At 38.6% G+C, this 21,653-nt stretch overlaps 2 protein-coding genes across 9 annotated transcripts in view; one reads left to right on the top strand and one right to left on the bottom strand.

Moving 5' to 3' along the window:
• The window catches only part of LOC139964284 (rap guanine nucleotide exchange factor 1-like), an 82,939-nt gene extending 80,133 nt beyond the window's left edge, over positions 1-2,806 (top strand). For all 7 annotated transcript variants that reach the window (XM_071965766.1, XM_071965769.1, XM_071965767.1 and 4 more), the window contains 2 exons: positions 533-667; positions 967-2,806. In XM_071965766.1, coding sequence (XP_071821867.1) covers positions 533-667; positions 967-1,108 — 277 coding nt within the window. In that variant the 3' untranslated portion in view covers positions 1,109-2,806. The remainder of the gene's footprint in view (positions 1-532; positions 668-966) is intronic.
• A 3,521-nt stretch (positions 2,807-6,327) lies between these two features.
• LOC139964285 (uncharacterized) lies at positions 6,328-21,190 on the bottom strand. 2 transcript variants are annotated; one of them, XM_071965771.1, is made up of 9 exons: positions 20,928-21,190; positions 16,775-17,599; positions 16,091-16,391; positions 14,146-14,213; positions 13,266-13,409; positions 12,793-12,875; positions 11,505-11,625; positions 7,791-7,916; positions 6,328-7,032 (listed from the first exon to the last, which is right to left on the bottom strand). In XM_071965771.1, the coding sequence occupies exons 2-9, from the start codon at positions 17,574-17,576 to the stop codon at positions 6,899-6,901; spliced, it is 1,779 nt and encodes a 592-aa protein (XP_071821872.1). In that variant the 5' UTR covers positions 17,577-17,599; positions 20,928-21,190; the 3' UTR covers positions 6,328-6,898. The 2 variants fall into 2 exon arrangements, with proteins under 2 accessions (XP_071821872.1, XP_071821871.1); XM_071965770.1 differs by lacking the exon at positions 20,928-21,190 and adding an exon at positions 18,109-18,259.
• Between the last annotated feature and the right edge of the window lie 463 nt (positions 21,191-21,653).

The following is a 21,653-nucleotide window of genomic DNA, read 5'->3' as shown; positions in this document are numbered from 1 at the left end:
CTATAGGCTGCGATAGGGTCAGTTTAAGTCATTGGGTTTTTCAGTAGTGATTGTACATGGAGCATTTGGTGTTTGGTTCAATGTTCTCTATCGTTGCCATGGGGAACAACTTAACATCTCATTCCAAATCATTTGGTAGCTTAAGTTTGGTGTCTGAATGCATGTTTGTGATTTAGTAGTACTCGGGCAAAAAATTTGTCCAAATGTGAAAATTGCTTTAATCTTATGTCCAATGCAAAATACTATTTTACAAGAGAAGGCTTCCTGATTGCATCATTTTATTTATATGTTAAGTTGCCAACTACTTGCAGTAATTAACTTTCCCAAAATTATACTTTCTGGAGACTAGTACAAGTCACATTTATACTTCAAAGGTTTGTACTTTCTGGAGATGAAACAGTTGATGTAATTTTTTAAACAGTTGATGTAAAATTAAGGAAATCAGTCGTGATCAATGAGGAAATAATTGGAATTGGAACAAATTGGAAAATATGATTAATTATTTGTGATGATTGTTTTGTCTTTTTGTCAGTGGTCTGATACTACAGGATATGACCTTTGTCCACATTGGCAATCCAGACAAGCTTCCAGACTCTGATAACGTTAACTTCATCAAGTGCTGGCAGTTTTTCAACATCATGGACAGCATGAGAAGGTTCAAGCAAACGTAAGAGGATAATTTCCACCCTCATTCTCCTCCCCCCCTCCCCATTGGCGTCGAAATATGTATCATTCTCGATGTTTAAATATTGATCCTTTGACTTCCCTATTTAAATATCAAAAATATATATATGTCACCTGAAGCAAAGCTCAGAAGTGGTGGAATGCTGCTAGTTTGTGTTTGTCCCAAATATTGGAAAGTATTGCAAGTTTAACCTGGCTATTAAAGAGCATTGTACCTACTACTACTGTGAATGTTTTATGTACTCGGTTATTAAAGCAAACCAATGTCATTCTCAATTTCAGACAATATGATACTCTGAAGAAGGACGACAAGATTCTTGCATTCTTTAACGATTTCAACGACTGCTTGGACGAGGAAGCCATGTGGCAGCTGTCTAAGGAGATAAAACCACAGACGAGAGGCAGGGCCAATAAAGCCCATTGACCAATCAAACTGAACCGATGAAATGGTGCATGAGGCATTGTGTATTAGTCCCCTGTAACTGATACCATGTCAAAGGTGACTGTCATTTGTGCAAGGATGACTCCCGCAAACTTGTTGAAGTATTCAAACAGAGTGATGACATTACCATGATACTGTCACAATCAAACTCCATTGAAGGTAAAAGAGTGCAGCTTACAATTGGTTTAGCTATCGAGTTGGTTATAGCTCTACACTCTAGCAACCGGGTTCCTAGAGGGCCAACCTGTCCCCCCCCCCCCCATTTGCAGGTCGATTGTGACAAACCTCTTCATACGCCAATATTATTATTCTCATCTGGAACCTGTTGACTAAGGAGATAGATTTCATCGTTCAAATGAGCTAAAATGGTCTAAAAGCAACTTATGGTTTGCAGTGTAACATCTCATCGGGTTATGCAACTATGGAAGATAATTTTGTGTCCTGTTAGAACAACAATGGCTTGAGAAGCTCTGGGCAGTGAATGAATAGTATTAATACTTTGTACCTAGGCCTGCACTAATTTACGTATAAGAATATGGGCTTGAAGTTAGTGGTGGTGAAGTTAGGTGATGTTCGGTGGTGAAGTTGTGGTAAGGGTACATATATTACATCTCCTCGAGTGTGATGTTTCTACAGACAGTATAGAATTCAGTAGTAATGTGAGTGGATTTGCGCCATAAGTTGTTTACCAACAAGCCTGGAGACATTTCCTCTGTTGTGTTACTGTCTGTGACTGGATTGAATGCAGTGTTGGAAGCTCAAGCAATTATATTTTAATAATAGAATACATGAACTGTAGTAGTTTTAGCAAAATATGCATTGCTGAGAAAACAGACCTTGATTACAAAAGAGTCTTTTTAATAATTAAAAAAATACTCATTTTAAGAGGACGCAATATATTTAGTCTGTCATCTTTGTAAGCATTGTTCTCAAATTGCAAACTGATGGTATATAATTACCATTTTTGGTTCCTTGCTTTTTGCAAAGCAAGGAACCTATGCGTTCAACTTGGCGTGTGTGTGTGTGTGTGTATGTGTGTGTGTGTGTGTGTGTGTGTGTGTGTGTGTATGTGACGCTTGGCTTGTGTACACGATATCTCAATAAGGAAATGATGTATCATGATGAAACTTGTTGGGTGGATAGCCCATAGTAAGAGGAAGATCCCTATTGTTTTTGGTGCCTGCAAAGGTCACCAAAGGTCAGTTAGATGCCAAAAACCAATATATTAAAAACAGCAATAACTCCCATTGACAGGGTCCGACATGGTTGATATTTTGGGAGTAGTTGTGAATGGGGTAAGGCATCGTTTCCAAACATAACGGTAATGTGATCGAAGGTCAACAAAGGTCAATTAATGATAAAAAACTAGTATTTTTGCGATAACTTGAGAACGAAATGTCCGTTAGGGTTGGGAGTTGCTTCAATGTAATCCAATTGTCGACCCGCACCTGGGTGACCCTTGACCTCAATTTGACCTTTGGTGACCTTTACATGTTTTTGGGGATTTTTACAGTTTTGATGCTATTTTCAGATGTCAAAGGTACCTTCTGAACATAAATGTCAATAGGTTGACCCCGTGTGACCTTTATGTGCGAAGTTATATGGGGTCAAAGTTTTTCGGTCGGAGTTAGGATGGTTGCACAGACTTGTCGTTTTGTTTTTTGGAATCAGGAGATTAAACTACATCTGAAACCAAGGTCAAAAGGTCAAAGGTCACATTAGAAAAAATGTGCTTATTTTGGGAGGAAACGAGCAAAAAAGAAAATGTTTGGTTTTGATGCTAGATTTGGATACCAAAGGTACCTTCCGATCAAAAATGTCAATGGGTTGACCCCCGTGTGACCTTCGTGTGCGAAGTTATACGAGGTCAAAGTTAATTTTCAGACATTTAATGCAATAACTCCCAGTTCCAAGGTGTGACGTGGTTGATATTTTTGGACAAGTTGCAAATGGTATAGGGGAATATTTTCAAACTTAACGGTCATGTGATCCAAGGTCACCAAAGGTCAATTAATGATAAAAAACTAGTATTTTTGCGATAACTTGAGAACAAATTGTCCGTTAGGGTTGTGAGTTGCTTCAATGTAATCCAATTGTCGACCCGCATCTGGGTGACCCTTGACCTCAATTTGACCTCTGGTGACCTTTTTGTATTTTGTGGATTTTTATAGTTTCGATGCTATTTTCAGATGTTAAAGGTACCTTCTGATCATAAATGTCAATGGGTTGACCCCCGTGTGACCTTTGTGTGCGAAGTTATACGAGGTCAAAGTTAATTTTCAGACATTTAATGCAATAACTCCCAGTTCCAAGGTGTGACATGGTTGATATTTTTGGAGTAGTTGCAAATGGTATAGGGTAATATTTTCAAACTTAACGGTCATGTGATCCAAGGTCACCAAAGGTCAATTAATGATAAAAAACTAGTATTTTTGCGATAACTTGAGAACGAATTGTCAGTTAGGGTTGGGAGTTGCTTCTACGTAATCCAATTGTCCACCCACATCTGGGTGACCCTTGACCTCAATTTGACCTCTGGTGACCTTTTCGTGTTTTGGGGATTTTTACAGTTTCGATGCTATTTTCAGATGTTAAAGGTACCTTCTGGTCATAAATGTCAACAGGTTGACCCCTCGATGAGCTTTGTGTGTGAAGTTATACAAGGTCAAAGTTAATTTTCAGACATTTCAGGCAATAACTCCCAGTGCCAAGGTGTGACAAGGTTGATTTTTTTGGACAAGTTGCGAATGGTATAGGGGAATATTTTCCAACTTAGCGGTCATGTTATCCAAGGTCACCAAAGGTCAGCTAATGTTAAAAAACTAGTATTTTTTATTTAGAAAATGGGCAAAGAAAACATGTTTGAATTTTTAGAGTTTTGATGCTCCGTTTAGGTCTCACCGATCAAAAATGTCAATTGGTTGACCTACGGGTGACCTTTGTGTGTGAAGTTATGTATACAAGTTCAAAGTTAAGTTTTAGACATTTAATGCAATTAAATCCCAATACCAAGGTGTGACACGGTTGATAATTTGGGACAAGTTGTGAATGGGGTGGTGGAACATTTTCAAACTTAAAGGTCATGTCATCTGTGGTCACCAATGTTATCATATCTGTTGACCCGCTTGTAGGTGACCTTATACTTCTTACATTTTCGACGCCATATTTAGATCTCAAAAGTGCCTTTTGATCAAAAATCCGATCACATTTTGTGATCACAAAAGTGTTGGCTATAGTGTTGGTTACTTTATGCGTACATGTAGGGCCACAATTGCTTGGACTATTTGAGCCCAATCTTGCTTGATAATATGTGTATTGTCATATACCCCAAGCAAGGAACCACAGTGCCCTTGGGATCTTGTTATTTTGTATTATGCAAAGCAAATCAATTTGCCTACCTGTATTAGAAACACCTGATACGGTAAAAAAAAAACTATTGTAGTTCATTAAAAATTTATTTTTTTGTTTTGTTTAATAGTTTTGGAATGAAAAATTGTTATTATAGCAAGTTTTGTGGGCATTTTATTTTCTCTGAGTTTTATAGAAATGCTATCGTTTTCTTCCTCGTTATAATGAACTCCACAGACTGCATGCATGCATATTTGTTTATGAAGGAATGTTGTTGACTGTTATCCTGCAATTTTCTAACCTCAGCTAAGAAGCATGTGACAAACGGTTGTTATAGTGTATTCAATGCAAGCACACTGCCTTAGATGCTGCTAAGCAGTACAATGGAATATGAATAGTGACTAAATGTGTGGGTGTGGGGAGGGGGGAAGGGCTGAGTGGCGGGGGTGAGGGAGAAGGATTATAGGCATTTCTTAAGGACCTATTAGTTTAGTGTGAACTGATTCATCAAAATGATGTTTAGGTAGGTGTATTAAAAAAGCAAAGCTCAAGAAAATGTTAAAATAAAATAGTGGAAAGCAATTCTAGTTGTAGTATGCTTGCCATGCTTAACGTAAAACTTTTTGTGATATTGTGGTTTTTTTATTGTAGTGGATAAATGATTAATATCACTTCCTGTAGTATTTACCAATAGTTACTGTTGTGGTGGTCGTATGACAATGCTTTGAATTCATCATCTGGCGTTAGCCCCTAGTGATATATATATAGTATGCCTATTTTTACCTCCATAATTGTTTTGTCTGCTTTGTTAAGAAGTGCTGTGGCTGGCCACTCTGCTTATTATTATCTCCGCTGGTTGGAATTTATTCTGTTTTTCGTCTTTGGTTTTTTTTCACCTTCTCTTCCAATTGACATTGAATTCTAATAAGACATGCAAAGGTTGTGGATGTGTGTATTAAATAAAGCTCAACCTACTTATTATGTACATAGGCTCTTTTTTTTTCCCTTTCATATTTTGAATGATAATATTAGCATCTTTGTATATATTGTAAAGTAATGTTCTCTCTTTGTAAATGTTGTTAATGGGGAGTGATGTCAGTATTTAACATGTGAGCTTAAGGCTTTCAATAAATGTATTTACTCTAAAAAAACACCCGATGATTATGTATACATAAAATGTTATCAAATACAGCCATAATAGTAGAAACAGCAATATAATGTGGTATTTTACTTTTTTTGGCTTGATCACTAACACTCCTGAGATGGGCAAAATAAAGGTTGGACATTGTGCTTCTGACCCCCCCCCCCCCAATTCCAAATAAGGTAGTAAGTGTTCCAGAAATATGCAACTCCACCCATCACACCCTCCTTTCCTTCCTTCCCATCCAATTTCCAGAGCTTACCTCTTTCTATCCCTCAAGTAGTCGTAGTAGGAAGTTTATATCACTTGTCGCTCCACCCATTCAAGTTTTCATTAAAGTTAATGATATCCTGAGGCAATTGCAAACCCATTTGTACCTGCTCCCATCCTAGTTACTCGTGCATGATGTTGGGTCATATATCACAAACGCCCGCCTGTCATATGCTCATGGGCTGTTCGCATGAAGAGCGTTTTGGTATTTTCAGCATTTCAAAGGACCAAAGACTAAATAACTCAGGAATACAAGTCCCCAGCTTTTAACCACATATTATCCCAACTTGAGTAGTGGGGCTACTTACGAGGGAACGACTTACCTTCTGGACAAACTATTTCTTTGCTGGGGATACAAGTCAGCAGCTACAGGTACTTTCATGCCAAGTATCGAGTGATGAAAGCTTACCTATTGTTTTATGTGACAAGTAACTCAAGTAAAGTGGTAGACATGTGTGTTTGAACCTCTGTCTGTTTAATCCTTCAGGAAATTATACAAAAGTAAACATCAAAATATAGATATTTTATATGCTATTCAAAATAAAAAACCCACCAATAATGAACCACAGTGTGAACTGTGATAATATAGCCAAAGACTGCACACGTAGATTTAGACTTATTGGATAAATCTGATTTAAATTTAGTATCAAATCAAAAGTCACAGTGAGTACCAATTTATACTGGAATCAAAGATCTCACTGATTTTAAGAATTGCATGAAACAATCTTGATGAAACTAGGACCATTTCAATGTTAGGAGATGTAAAGACACTACATAAAGGGAGCAGTCAGTTATGTTCGTTAAGTCTTCTCAAAGCACTGCCCTGAGAGTAGTTTCCGGCCTCCTTTCAGAATAAAAATCTCAAAAGAATCCAAATTCACATGTCATGGTTTGAGGGCATCGGGTTCCTCTACACAATGTAGTGAGGGCGCTCTAGGCTCTGATATATATAAGAAATGGCGATCCTGTGAGCTTTCCAGTTTCCTCTTCTCGGGAATAATTCATGATGACGATCAGAAAGTTGCATGAGGTCCCAAAGCATGACTCTTGGGTCGTCTTATTCCTTGGATGGTGAAGGCTGGACGGTGCGGTTTGGACGAGGTAAATTTGACACGTGGATTATAAAGATCTGGTGCTGGGGATAGTTCTGTGAATGGAACAGGTGAAAGGTGTGAGTCTTTGAATATTCATCAACTTTTACATTAATATACTCTCGTATTTATGCAAAAACTGACAAGGTAGAACAGATCTAAAAGAATAAAGGAACTGTTTGAATATCCATCAAACTTTACATGTTCACAGCCAGTTAGGACAATTTCCAAATACCCCACTGTCCTCCCGTTTTTATGCTTTAAAGTACTCGTATTGACAGTACAAACAGTTTCCAACATTCATGAATAGAAAGATGATATTCATACTGCTCAAGCTTACACTTCGAGTGCTATGAAGTGGAACATGACAGTGCAGTATAGAAAAATAATTGTCGCAACTGGGCGATCTTGAATAAAGAGCAGACAAGGTAGAACAGAACAAACTCACTAAAAGAATTGTCGAATCTTTACTTTTGGAGTAAATGACATCTAATGAGTTTTAACTTCCATGAGAAACTAAGATTTCCAGTATTCACTAAGTAGGATCTATAGGCCAATATGAGGTTCATCCAAGCTTTGCTTTTGAAGGCATTACCTGTAGTGACCTCAAATGACCTATTTGAAAAACAATCAGGCTCTTGAACTCACTCTAAGATGGATCCATACATCATATATGAAAGTAAACCATCATGTACTATTGGGATGTTGTCATCACATGTATACGTAAAACACATGCACAATACGTGCAATCACCATGGTATACAGATTCTATCTGACCTCTGCAAGAAATCAGAGATGCTGTGATGATAATTACCTGAGTTAGACCACAGAGAAGTCCCTCTATGCCTGAAGGTCATCGAGAATGAAGGAGCTTTGTTGTACTTGACACCGTCTGCTTTGGAAGGGTTGTATTCACTTGGTGACGGTTCCTTCTCTGAACCTAAATAAAGGAAAGGGGAACATCAGATCAGTCAAATCTAGCAAGTATCAAGATTCTATCTTACCCAAAGCCAGTTGATAGGAGAGTATAGGATAGGATAGGAGAGTAGAACAGATGGTGGTAACATCAACAGTAAGGTCTGTGATTTATTCAATGATTTGACCGGTACTTCATGATGTTAGCTGTACATGAACCGTTATATTTTTATTAATTTTTGGAAGTAAATATAAAATAGACAATAAATATCCAGTTATTTCTGGTATTTTCTATTTACTAAGATGATTTGTTGAGTAAGGGTGGCAGGAGCCACTATCTATCTAGCTCAATTTTGAGGCGACAGTAAGGGCAGCAGGAGCCACTATCTAGCTCAATAATGAGGTTACAGGTTAGGCAGTGGGAGCGACTATCAACAGTGGTGTTCCGTCGAGGTTGACACGACCGTCCGGACGTGACACTTTCCGGACACTTTCAGACGTTTTCTGACACCTCCGGACACTCGGACACCAACAGCCTCATCGGAAGATATTGAGAACCAGACTCCCCCATCCCAGGTACAACATGGAACAAACGCAGGCAACAATACCACACAACACCAAGACCACCAAAGAAAACGAAAACGACATTCGTAAAAAAGGTTATTATCAATCTTGTACTCGGTCTTTCTTTATACATATATGAACATATATGAACATATATGGACATATATGAACATATATGAACATATATGAACATATATGACTTTGTCGTGTGTGTCGCTAGAAATCAGACTTGATGTAGTCGGGTGCAGCTAATGAACTCAGTTATTGCTGCATCATGCTGAGTTGAGAACTTCTGGCGGAATGATACTACAAAACACCTTAATAGAAGTAGTAACCTCCAATTAGGGAACCATCTAACTGTACAGCTAGCAGAACAAAAACGTATTTGACAATGATTCCCCGAAAGTTTGATAGCTGCTTTAGATTGAATTTTTTTATAACTATTTTAAATTGTATTTTTTGATAACTGTTTTGAATTGTATTTTTTATAACTGTTTTAAATTGTATATTTTGTTTACTGTTTTAAATTGTATATTTTATATTTATATTTATATAATTTTTTATTTAATTGTTTTCCTCTGTAAAGCACTTTGAAGCTCTTAGACTTGCATATTGTGCTATACAAGTTGTTTATAATTATTATAACTTTACATGCTGATTTAGTAAATAACTCAAATATTTATATTTTTCATTTATAACTTGTTCACAGATAGCTCCCAGAATAGTAATTGGGGAGGCAGCACCTGGAGACAACCGCACAGGGACCGAACCAATGGCTCCTGACTGTGCTGGCGAAGCCACGTTAGCTCTTCTAAATGTGGTGGAAAATATGACATCCGCGGGAACTCCACCGAAGGTACCGGAAGAATGGCTAAACTGCACTCCACCTCTAACGTGCTCAGCGATTTGCGAAGCCCGATTTGAAAGGCTTGAAGACAAGTTTGATGTGCCCATGGGGAAGATAGAGCTCCTGCTTTAGCAGAAACAACAGCAGAAGCAGGAAAAGGAAGTAAAGGCATTGAGGAAACGATTCTTAGAGACACGACTTCTGTAGAGCAACCAATAGTTCAGCAACCTGCACAAGTTTATTCTACACCGTCAGTATCCAATGCCATCCGAGCATTGGAAGCCCTCAACGAAGATAATTTAATTTCACAGACTTTATTATCCAGTCCCTCAAACGTTGACGTCTCCCACAATGTTCAGCTCGAGAAAATGCTGATAGAATGCGACCAGGATAGGTCGGTAATGGCTTGAAAGCTTATGGCGCATTTTTTTCAGTACATGAAAGGGTTAATGGAAATACTTCCGGTAAGGGAAATAAGCAGCAGCTTGACGTTAGCAGACTGTGTGAGATACGGAGGTTAATTTTTCTTATGCCCCTGCTCCTTCTCCACAAGCAGAAGTGAGTGAGTGGAAGAGGTTGCTGGCCACAATTGATTTAAGGAATAGACATTTAAGGCACACCGTCCGTGCAAAGAAGGTGTAAATATGTTAATTATAGGGGCAGGGCAGGCGGGGTGGGGGGTGTATTGTTACATGTTATAGGCAGTGACTCATAATTAAACTACAACAGAACTTCCCTTCATATTAACAAACTTGCAATGTATGAGTGAGAGTATTCGCATTTTCCCTCGTTTTCTTTTATTATTATTTTATTTTTCAATACATAAGATGAACAAAAAACATACACACTACTGCTTTACAGGAATGTATATATACATATATGCCTAAAAATTATGGCTGGCAGTCTTATACACTTTGAACATTTTTAGTGGCATGCAGTCAAATAAACCCCTTCATTATTTGAACTTGCACTGCAATCAGAAACTCTTTAGAAAAAAAAAGAACACCCTGATGATGTAGGCCAAAACACTGCACCGCCACGACCAGACCTTCAGCTGCCACAAAATACAACTCGGCTTAAAATGTTGGGAACATCAAACATTATTTATAAAGTGCATGTTGTATGTTCGGAGCGTGTTTACACTCGTAAGGGTTTTTCTGACCTTTCGATGTTAGCATATTACTAACTCTCGTTTTTCTTTGTGTTTTATATCCCACAATTAACTAAAGAAATAGAGAAGCCTATTCGTGCACATAGTCGACAGCTCGTTGCTGCAAAAGTTGAGCTCACACCTGCTACGCAAGGAACGTGGGAGACTGCTTGGGCCACCCCTCCTCTCTTACGAAACGGATTAATAGTTTGTTGCATGTCTTCCTGGCAGTTTGCCAGGGTTGTAACAACTCCTTGTTTGGTTTCTTTTGCTGGCTCAGAATGGAATGCAAAATAACAGGTGTCAGGCTTGTGAGCAGAAACCAGGACATGACCTAGATTTCCAGGGTAGTCAGTTCTGTGCGCGCACCTACAGTTGGGATAGGTGTCTGGAAAATGCATATAGCACAAATGATAGTGAGTAAACATTTCTGCACAGACTTTTGTCAGTGAATTTGCAATCCTTACAGACTATTGTTATCAGGCTGAGGAATAGTCGCGTTCGTGCAACCGCAAATGCTCTAGATAAACACTCAACTCTTTTGTTACTTTTGGGCTAGTAAACTATACCTCTTTGGGCTTTGAATACAGGATGCTCAGACCGAACCAGACAATGCTCTAGATAAACACTCAACTCTTTTGTTACTTTTGGGCTAGTAAACTATACCTCTTTGGGCTTTGAATACAGGACGCTCACACCGAACCAGACAGATCTGGACATTTTAAAATCGGACGATTAGGTCAACCTCGACGGAACTCAACTGTAGCTCAATTATGAGGCCACAGTTAGGGCAGTGGGAGCCACCATCTATGTAGCTCAATTATGAAGCCACAGTTAGGGCAACGGGAGCCACTATATATCTAGCTCAATTGTGAGGCCACAGTAATGGCAGTGGGAGCCACTATCTAGCTCAATTATGAGGCCACAGTAATGGCAGTGGGAGCCATTATCTAGCTCAATTTTGAGGCCACCGTTAGGGCAGTGGGAGCCACTATCTAGCTCAATTTTGAGGCCACAGAGGGACCAAGTTTCTTCTTTCATGACTGACTCACCTCTTTTGTTGATAGAATACTTTGATTTAACCCCGATGGTAAAGGAAGGGTATGTCATCTTGGTAGGAAGTTTCCGCCCTAGCTGTGATTTAGATGTGGAATTGTTAGCAGGTGAGGGCCACTGGAAAACAAATATAAAATAGACAGTATGTTAAAACTGAAATATATGCAAATTAGTACTTGTATTAACAATACACAAGTCCTTTCTATATAGAGCCTTTGATCTAAGTATTACAGGTTGCTGTTAGATACAGCACATCATAAATAACTTCTCCTCATTAAAACTTTTCATCCACAAGTGACCTGACCATACCATAACTTATAATCCAACCCTGGAAACTATAACTTAGTAAGTCACACACCATAAAATCTAGCCACATTTCAACTTCACTGTATGTATAAAATGAGGCACATGACAGCTGACCAGTTAGTATAAACGAGACTTGATTGGGAGAGCTCAGCAATCATGAATAACATGAGATATAAGAAACCACCTATAAACCATACAAACCACTTATAAACCATGTAAGCCAACTACAAACCATACAAACCATTTATAAACCATGTAAGCCACCTATAACCCATATAAACCACTTATAAATCATATAAGCCACCAACAAACCATACAAACCACTTATAAATCATATAAGCCACCAACAAACCATACAAACCACTTATAAATCATATAAGCCACCAACAAACCATACAAACTAATTACAAACCATGTAAACCACCTATAACTCATATAAACCACTTATAAATCATATAAGCCACCAAAAAACCATACAAACCACTTATAAATCATATAAGCCACCAACAAACCATACAAACCACTTATAAATCATATAAGCCACCAACAAACCATACAAACTAATTACAAACCATGTAAACCACCTATAACTCATATAAACCACTTATAAATCATATAAGCCACCAACAAACCATACAAACCACTTATAAATCATATAAGCCACCAACAAACCATACAAACCACTTATAAATCATATAAGCCACCAACAAACCATACAAACTAATTACAAACCATGTAAACCACCTATAACTCATATAAACCACTTATAAATCATATAAGCCACCTATAAACCAAACAAACCAATTATAAACCATGTAAGCCACCAACAAACCATACAAACCAACTATAAACCATGTAAACTACCTATAACCCATATATACAGCCTATAACCCACCTTCATAACTACAACAATACCAACCAAGACACATGAGAACTGTAGGATTGGAATACACCAAGTACAAGGAATATCATACTCACCCTGTCTTCAAAGTTTGTTTTAGTTGTGAAGTTATTTTCACTGTTAAACCAAGTTTTGGAAAAAGCAGTCCTACCGCCACCATCTGAAAGAAAGAGAACAAAAATAAATAAATAAATAAGTCTTTTCGAAAAGAAAAAAAGGTAACCGTTACCATCCCCATGAAGCACATTGAGATACCGGTTATTAGTACACTAGTACATTAGTCAAAACAAATGGTGGGATTATTTTGCATTGACTGGCATAAGCTGATAAATCTACAGAGCAAACCACCAAGTCTGGCTAATACAGCAGACATATTTGGTTTATATGTTTCATATGCTGTACCTCTCCAAGAGAAATAGATGAACTTGCTAAGAAAATTAAATTTTCAAATGAAAAGAGAATACTTAATAGAAATGGATAAACTGTGGCTTGAAGTAATTCAAGTGAAAAGGCAAAGATATTGAATATTAAAAAAATCCTTAAAACTCACTCCTTTCATAATATTTGTTGCCAAATGTATATCTTGGAGAGTTTCTTTCATATAAAGGTTGGTTGTTTGGGGTGTAGCGACAGGGTCCAGGTGTGTCCAGGTCAAAGGGCATAGGAGGCCTGCTGTTGATGCATTGCTCAAGAGCTGTAACAGAAAAGAAAGAAAAGATAACAATTTTTATTTTTCATATTTAAACAAAAGTTGTTATCTACTCACAAAATGTTTTAAGTATATTTCAATTGCACCAGGTTGCAGCTAAGAGGGTAAGGGGCCTGTGGGAACAACATTAACAAATTGAGTTCCCTCAAGTAATAGAAAAATTACCAGATTTCCTAAACTTGAAGCCATCTTTTTTATTATAATTAGGCAATTATGATTATGATTTTTATGAATTTATGTAATTGCATGGTAGAACACATGACAGAGCTATAACCACCAAACAGTGTGTTTGAAGATTGATTGGACAGACCAAAGATACATTTTGATATCTTTTAGACACTTAAACCTTCTGCTATCCGACCAAGTTTCAGATTATATATCAACGTCATCCTTCAAGCGATGAACATTTTAACATCAGAGGCTCAAATATCAAAAGAGACCGGACTGGACTACTTAGTTAGGCAAACAGACCATTTGGTCAGCTGCTCAAAAGTAACAAGAATTATAGACTCAAATTACATGTTTACAATACAAATACTATTGGATTAACAATAACATTTGAACCTGGACTGAGGAGCTACTGTTAAAATCCATTTACCATTAAAAGGAGCTTCCAGACTTTTAGTATACGGTAAATATCATCCCGAAACAAATACAAAAATAATGTCTTCATCCATCCCATGAAAATAATCAGCAATGACATGAAACAGTGTAAACTTACTCAATAACTTGCTTGGGCTTCTTTCTTCATAGTATGTACTCATCATTCTCTGCTTTTCAGTTCTTTCTCTGAAAAAATTGAACAAAATTAAAATGAAACAATAAAAAGTGTTAACCGGAAACAGTTGCCAAAACATACCTAAATACCAACGACACCCGCTCAAAATCATAAGTGCCAACAGCGAATCCAATCAGAAACTCTATTTATGACCAGGAGATAAATCAACCGGCAACATTCTTCTTGTGGAACCCACGACCAGCAACACCCCCAGCTAAGAAGCTGCTTACCTAGGAATCACCATAGACAATAAGCTAAATTATCATAAACATATTGATGTCACTACCGGTAAAGCTTGGAGGATCTTAAACTCCCTTGAAAGACTAATCAATCTAAATTGTCTACCCCCACAAATTTACAAATTGCTAACTCAAAAATTAAACCTATTATTACCTATGGCTGTGTATGCCTCCTTGTAATAAGTCTCAAATTTCTCAATTTAACATTATTAATAATAAAGCCCTCAGAATCTGCCTTAACACCCCCAGTTACATTGCTACCAGAAAGCTCCTAGAAGCAGCAAACACAATTCCACTTTTTGAACAACAAATTATTTCAAACAAAAAATGTATAAGAAAATACCCTCCTCCTCAATCCCCTAATCCAAGACCTCTTGTTTACATACTTAATTCATAAACCTATGCCAGAAATAATTTCAAAAGTTCCCTAGATACATTAGATTATTTTTAACTGGGAGGAGGCTTCAGCCCTGGCCAAGGGAGGGGGCCCCTTGTTTAGGAACCCGGTGGCTAGAGGCCTTGTGAGTCAAAACCCAGAAGAACAGTCCTCTTCTGGGGTACAGGCCAGTCACCGGGAACTTTTTTTTCTTGTTGCTTAGCGTAAGGGTACATCCCGGTTGGGTGTGTTTGCCAGTTCTGGAGTAACCTTCCATTATATTTAAAAAAATGCACCAACTGCCACCGAAGCCATATATAGCCATTTTCTGTGGATGCTCCAAATACAATCAGAGAGCTTAACAAGATCAACCATCAACATCAAAAGGTTTACAGCAGCCACTTACAGAGAAAGCAGATCATGTGCTTCCTGGGATTACTTCAGCACAACACACCAAATTGAAACCAATCCACAATATAACAACATCTATCACGTGGCAAACTAGAGAATTGAAAAGAATTTTCAGTCTCCTATCTCCCGAGTCACATTAAATCTGGTCGGGCTCATTACCTCACCTACTGAAGCACCCTTCAAGTGAAAGCACCTTCTACAAGACAGTTCAACTATGTCTTATTTTCACTTAGCTTCTAAAGAAGACTCTGCCAGGATCAAGACATCAGGCCTTCTATATATTTACCTACACAAGTTTTTGCTGTAGATAAGCATTTCATTAAGTTTTTTCCCCCTTTAGATTCAAATAAATAAGAATTGTATTATGTACCATGTACTACTGCACTCCTGATTCCTCTACTCATCTGCATAATATCATATTCAGTAAACCTTTAATAGTACTCTCTTTTCACCGATTGTTTAATGTTAAAGCATTGTACCCAGTGGCAGCGCTAGGGGTATTGGTCAGGAGGGGCGAGAATGGTCTGTAGGGGCGCTTACGACACTATCTAAGCGGAGCGCCACCACAGGTTGGCGCGTAGCGTACAGAAATAATTTGAGTAAAGATACTAGATCGCCGGAAATGACCCTTTCCGGGCCTAGCTAATTTGCGTAAACGAAGAATAAATAGGTGTCATCGCCAAATTACACCAACAAAATGTGACACATGTCAATAGGTTGATGAGAGCGCAATAAAAAAGTCAATAATTGCGAATAAGTAAAAAAGGTGTTAAAGAGCTGAAAAGGGCGCCAGCAGTCTATTTGAGGAGGGGGGGGGGCATCTGCCCCCCTGGCTGTATGGACGCTCCGCCACTGATTGTACCTTGTATTGGTCATCACCGTGGACATTCTTGCTATGGATGGAGGTAACCTTAGTCTCTGAGAGAACCTAATAGAGGTTCTTTGTTCTGAGGAAAGGAACTTCTTCCCAGATGTTGTGGCGGATGTCCGTAACTTTGGAAACTGCATCAGCCTCTGGCTAGGACTTGATCTTGGTGAAATCGTCTGCTGGTGGAGACTCGCATGAGATGAAAACATTTCAGTGGGAGGAGGGTAGGAATGTGAAACCTCAAGATTCCGGTAGTGCATGGGATGGTTGGAGATGTAGATCCCTTGTGGCATTGCTGAGATAGAGAGAAAAAAACAAAAAAACAATCATTTCAAGAGCTTCAATGTTCACTTGTGAAATCATTACAATAACTTGCAATATACTTAGAAAATTAGAAACCTGCAAACAAATGAATTAATTGGGTGGCCAATGTTTTCTAGGTAAGTCTTCCGAGATACAAAAGCTCACTTTTAGTTTCAACTAAGACCTTCAGAAATTATTGTATCCTTGTAAAGTGGCCAGAAGGATATGTCAGCAAAATTGCATCGTGGGTAGTAATAGTTTTTTTAATATGTGCATCATCATACTGTGCACATGGACAAATCACCAAAAAAGAGGAAATAATATCATAAATCTTATATTTGTACTGAAATGTTACATAAAATCTGGACTACTCACCACCAGGATGATGATCAGCACAGAAGGAATTGTCCATTGTTCCAGGAATTTTTATCTCAAGGACTCCAGATGAGAGAATGGAGGCCTTATCCATCTGGGATACGCTATCATCATGAAGCCTATACTGTGGGTAGCCTCCTTCACCTGGGTCTTGTACGTATCTTTGTGAGCCAGACATTTCATCATCCCTGAATACCATCTTTTGACCATCCTCTGATGGTATATAAACTGACTCATGCATGTCCTGTTTCCGATCTTCCAATTCTTCAGGAAAAACTTTTTGAGTTCCTGTCATCCGGTCGTGATCTTCTAGCATAGTCCGTCCATTGTACTCTTCATCTTTTATTTCTCTCTTTGGATAATCATCCATTGCATAGTTCTTTTCAGTGGGGACAACTATTGGTTCTAAACTGCCAGCATTGTGTGTGATTGTCTGATTGTGGTCGCCAGTACCCTGGTTCAGATCACAACGTTCAATGCCAACGTTCAACGCTCCTACATCCTGGTGCACAGTGTCCCCCTGACTGTGATCAATGGTTAGCTGCTTTATGACTTTCTCTAAAACATTCGACACAATGTTTGAAGCAAAATCTTCCTCATGTCCATCATCATCTTTATGTTCCGTTTCCTCAGACTTCAAATCTTGGGAAACTTTTACATCTGCTGAACTGTTTTGATTTTTAGGGTTCAAGCCTGCTGGAGACATTGTTGTTAAATCAGAATCACCAATGACCGTTTCTCTGCTAGCAGTTGTCTCTTCATTATTACTACCAGAGACATCTCTTTCTAACTGTTCAGCCATTTTGCTGCAGCTTAGACTCGACTCTGTTAATGAAGGTGAAAGAAAGAGGGTATGTAGGCTAGTAGCATAGCATTTAAGTATCAAAAATATGTAATTAAAGTATTTTGTCCAATGGTCTGTGGCTAAAACATTCTTAATGTTTACAATCCCTACCAAGAACCAGCCTCACCCCTTCCCACCCCCCATATCATTTGTCTTGAAAGCTTTAGTTTAGGTTCATAATTAGGTTAGTCTAAGAAGGCCTACTGTACACGTAACGTTAGGCTACCTTGTTTATCAACTAGATTAGCTTAGGCCCATATATATTACCCTAGGATTAATAGGCTTACCGTACCACGAAATTAAGGAATTTTTTGAGGGCATATGCCTAGTGCCAACTGCAATTAAAACAGTGCTTGCTAAACGTTACCTGACTACAGATCTCGATTAACTTGGTGTAACGTTAGGCTAGACCTAACTTAGAAAGCCTAAAATGAGTGTGGCATGATGAATTTAAATACAATGTCGTCTCTCTTATTCTTAATAGTCTTACCGTGATCACAGTCTAACAAAGGGTTCCTTTCAGGACCAGCAAATGCTAGTGCTGGAAATAGGTTAGCATTATTCCTCTCGAAGTTGCACTTTAAATTTTATGTACGTTGCGTGCATAAACAGTCTACAGCTTGCTTGCAACCAATACATAAGCGCGCAAGTGTTCACTTGTAAGCGCTAAGGAATCGCATAACTGGCCCTCGCAAGGGCACAACTTGCTACCATAGCAACCATGAGGTAGAACGCAACTACTACTGTGCAATGGAATCATGTAACACATACAGCCAGAGCCGTAAATATACGACTGCGGTATCGGCAACTGAACGGCGATGTGATCTCTTCGAGTGATTGAGGTGGAACAAGTAGTGTAGTTCTAGATAATGCATACACTGTGAATGGGGAACGAAAGTCTCCAGATTAGCTTCTTTACTCTAAGGTAACAGTCAACACTTTTCCAGAAAATCTTTCCGAGAGAGTATATATCGAAGTCCCCCCCCCCCACCCCCCTCCATATACTAACTTCAAGAGTTAAGGATGAATTTAGACTAAACTTTAGTCTTGCCATGTTATAGAGCACGAAAAAAGAAAAAAAAAACAGTGCGAGAAATGCTCCTCCCCAGCCATTACTGTTTAAAGATATTCACCTTTATATTAAAACCCCGACTGAAATACATTGATAACGTGCAGGATGCTCCTCAGTGTTAGCCTTAATGTTAACACAAATCCTTTGTTTTTATAAAATCATGATAAATACTAGTGACCAAAACGTGGTCGTTTAACTTCATGTTGACAAAAAACACTGCCTATAACATGTTGTTTCAGGCCATAAAATTCTTGTTTTCCCAAATTGAATTTCCATCGTTTTTGTGCCCAGTCTCTGTCTTGGGTGACTTTTCTTAGAAAGTAGTCTTTTAATAAGTCAGTATGAAGTTCCAAATTTGGATTGTTAGCCTTAATGTTAATACAAATCCTTTGTTTTTATAAAATCATGATAAATACTAGTGACCAAAACGTGGTAGGTTAACTTCATGTTAACAAAAGAACTCTGTTGACATGTCATTTTAGGCCATAGAATTCTTATGTTTTTGTGCCCAGTAGCCTACGTTGGGTGGCTTTTCTTAGATTATTTCAGTCAGTATGAAGTTCCAAATTCGCCGGCATAGTTTGGAATTATAGAGCAGAAATAGCAGGGGCGGCGATTTGTTTCAAATATTGGGGGGGACATTTGCTTGGGTGCAGGCGAATTACTATCTAAGCGGAGCGCCACCATTGGTTGGCGCGCAGCGTACAAGAAAATTTCTGGTTTTGATAGCCCTCAGATCACCGGAAATGGCACTTCTCGGGCTTGAAAATGACCAACCAGATGCACACATTTGCCTGAGAACCAAGCTTTTCCAAATAGTTTTTTTTTCATTCATAACCTTTTTCAAGATTGTCACCAGTCACACATCATGTTCGACCTCATCTACATCTCCTTTGGATCATTGCTTTTGTAGTTAATTCTACGTAATGCCCCACAATACCCGTCAGCCCCACTTTTCAAGGTTTTAAGCCCATTATTTGTTCAGAATTTGAATAATAAATTCACTTCAAAACATACCCATAATGTTGCACAAAATTTCATCTATGGACAACCAATATAGAAAAACCCCATTCAACCCCTAACAGACCGGTCAAAATTGCACCAGTAGAGGAAAGAATGTTGGTCAACGAATTTTCGAAAATTCAGACACAGTTAATTTACTGGTGTACAAATATTAAAACCTCTTATAACGGCTACTATAAAACTTCGATATCATAAAAAAAAATATGCTCGAGGGGGCGGTCTACACCCTTCGCCCCCCCCCCCCGGCTACGCGCCTGCGGTTAGAAATCTTGTAGGAAACAGGCCAAATGGAAACCCAGTGAACCCATATCGATGTGGATCATATATATGATTGAACGTACTCACACTCATACACAAGAGATGTACAGACATTATGATAATAATCATGAGTGACAACATGCTCAACGGTCACAGGTCACAGGTCACAGAAACGACCACCAAGAGTCATTTACCTCATGCAGCATGTGTCGGATGAAGTTTTAGCCACCGCCAAATATGATTTGGATAAATAATCTCACGCATTATTTTCTATTTATAGTCACACACAAAAATTATGCCACCAAATATTGGGGGGATATTAGTTACTATTAGATACTACCATATATTCCCCACCTAAAATATTGGGGGAACATGTCCCCCCGCCCCCCCCCCCCCCCCCATGATCGCCGCCCATGTATATATATATATATATATATATATATAAATATGGTTGCTACAGCCCTATTTTCCCTTTTCATCGGCAAACCAAATTTCATTACGGATGCGGTCCGTCTAGCTATTCATTTCGAAAAAAAAGTAAAAACTACTTTCGGTCATATATAGTAACAAATTGTGACACGGTTAGACAGGTGCCTTACGAGGGATTTGCCAAGGAAGGGGCGAAGCTTGTAGGCAAACTATCTAAGCGTAGCGCCACCATAAGTTGGCGCGAAGCGCAAAATAAAATTTTGGCCGAAAATGCCTCCCAGATCGCTGGAAATGGCACTTCCCATGCCTTGTAAGTTGCATCTAGGCATTTTCTATTTTGAAATTTCTAGCGATATCTTAAAAAAATACAAACAATATGCTAAAAAAAACTATGCCACCAAATATTGGGGGGGATATGAGATACTATATCCCCCCACCTAAAATATTGGGGGGGGGGGACATGTCCCCCCCGTCCCCCCCATGATCGCCGCCCATGAGAAATAGACAATAACATTTAAAGAACTTACCGGTCAAAAATACAGGATTCGGTTTCTCTGTGCCTTAGTCTTAGTTTCGAAGTATATACAATTGGTTGTACGTTTTCATCATCCACAGAAGGAAAAATTTTGACAACACATGTACCATGGTAGTTACTATAAAAACTGGCATTTTGTGGTGACGCGTCCACCACGTGTTCATGTCCACGCAGTGATGCTTTCAATGAATAGTCACCCAATATAGAGCCCGGGCACGAAAAAAACAAAAACTTAACTTATCCACTCTTCCTTGTGAAGTGGCTCTTCGGGACACCCTTAATTACAAAACTACTTCGTCGCGTGACGATATGCACGCAGGTACGGTACGCTAAGACGTCGTCGGAATGTGGAGAATTGGGTATATGCAAATCTGCTTGCCGATTTCATTGACTTTTCAATTCTTCATTTTCAAATAGAAATTATTCACTCTGATAGAATGTTGAATTACAAAGGAACTCTTTAGCATAACATTTTATACCCGCTTATATAGAGAACATACTACCGCACAATGAAAATTCCTACTTCAACACTGACTCGAACAGTACGCGCAAGTGATACTTTTTTGACGTAACTTCGGCAATTCCAATAGCCACACTGAACAAATATTAGCGAAGTATGTAAACGATCGCTTCTCAGCCTTTTGGTTAAGATCTTGTGCACGTGCCTTCCCCCCCAAAAAATCGTGCCCCCAGATGCGAATTGTAGTGTTAAACAAAA

The sequence above is a fragment of the Apostichopus japonicus genome, chromosome 22 (genome assembly GCF_037975245.1).
Source record: "Apostichopus japonicus isolate 1M-3 chromosome 22, ASM3797524v1, whole genome shotgun sequence".
NCBI classification, from domain to species: Eukaryota; Metazoa; Echinodermata; class Holothuroidea; order Aspidochirotida; family Stichopodidae; genus Apostichopus; species Apostichopus japonicus.
This window is presented reverse-complemented; position numbering and strand designations above follow the sequence as displayed.

Coding starts and splice junctions, on each gene's coding strand:
- LOC139964285 (XM_071965771.1), bottom strand. CDS start 17,576: ATGGCTGAACAGTTAGAAAGAGATGTCTCTGGTAGTAATAATGAAGAG. Junction 14,214..16,090: donor ACGGTGATGACCAATACAAG/GTACAATCAGTG, acceptor CAATTTTTTCAG/AGAAAGAACTGAAAAGCAGA. Junction 13,410..14,145: donor AAGCCCAAGCAAGTTATTGA/GTAAGTTTACAC, acceptor TTTCTGTTACAG/CTCTTGAGCAATGCATCAAC.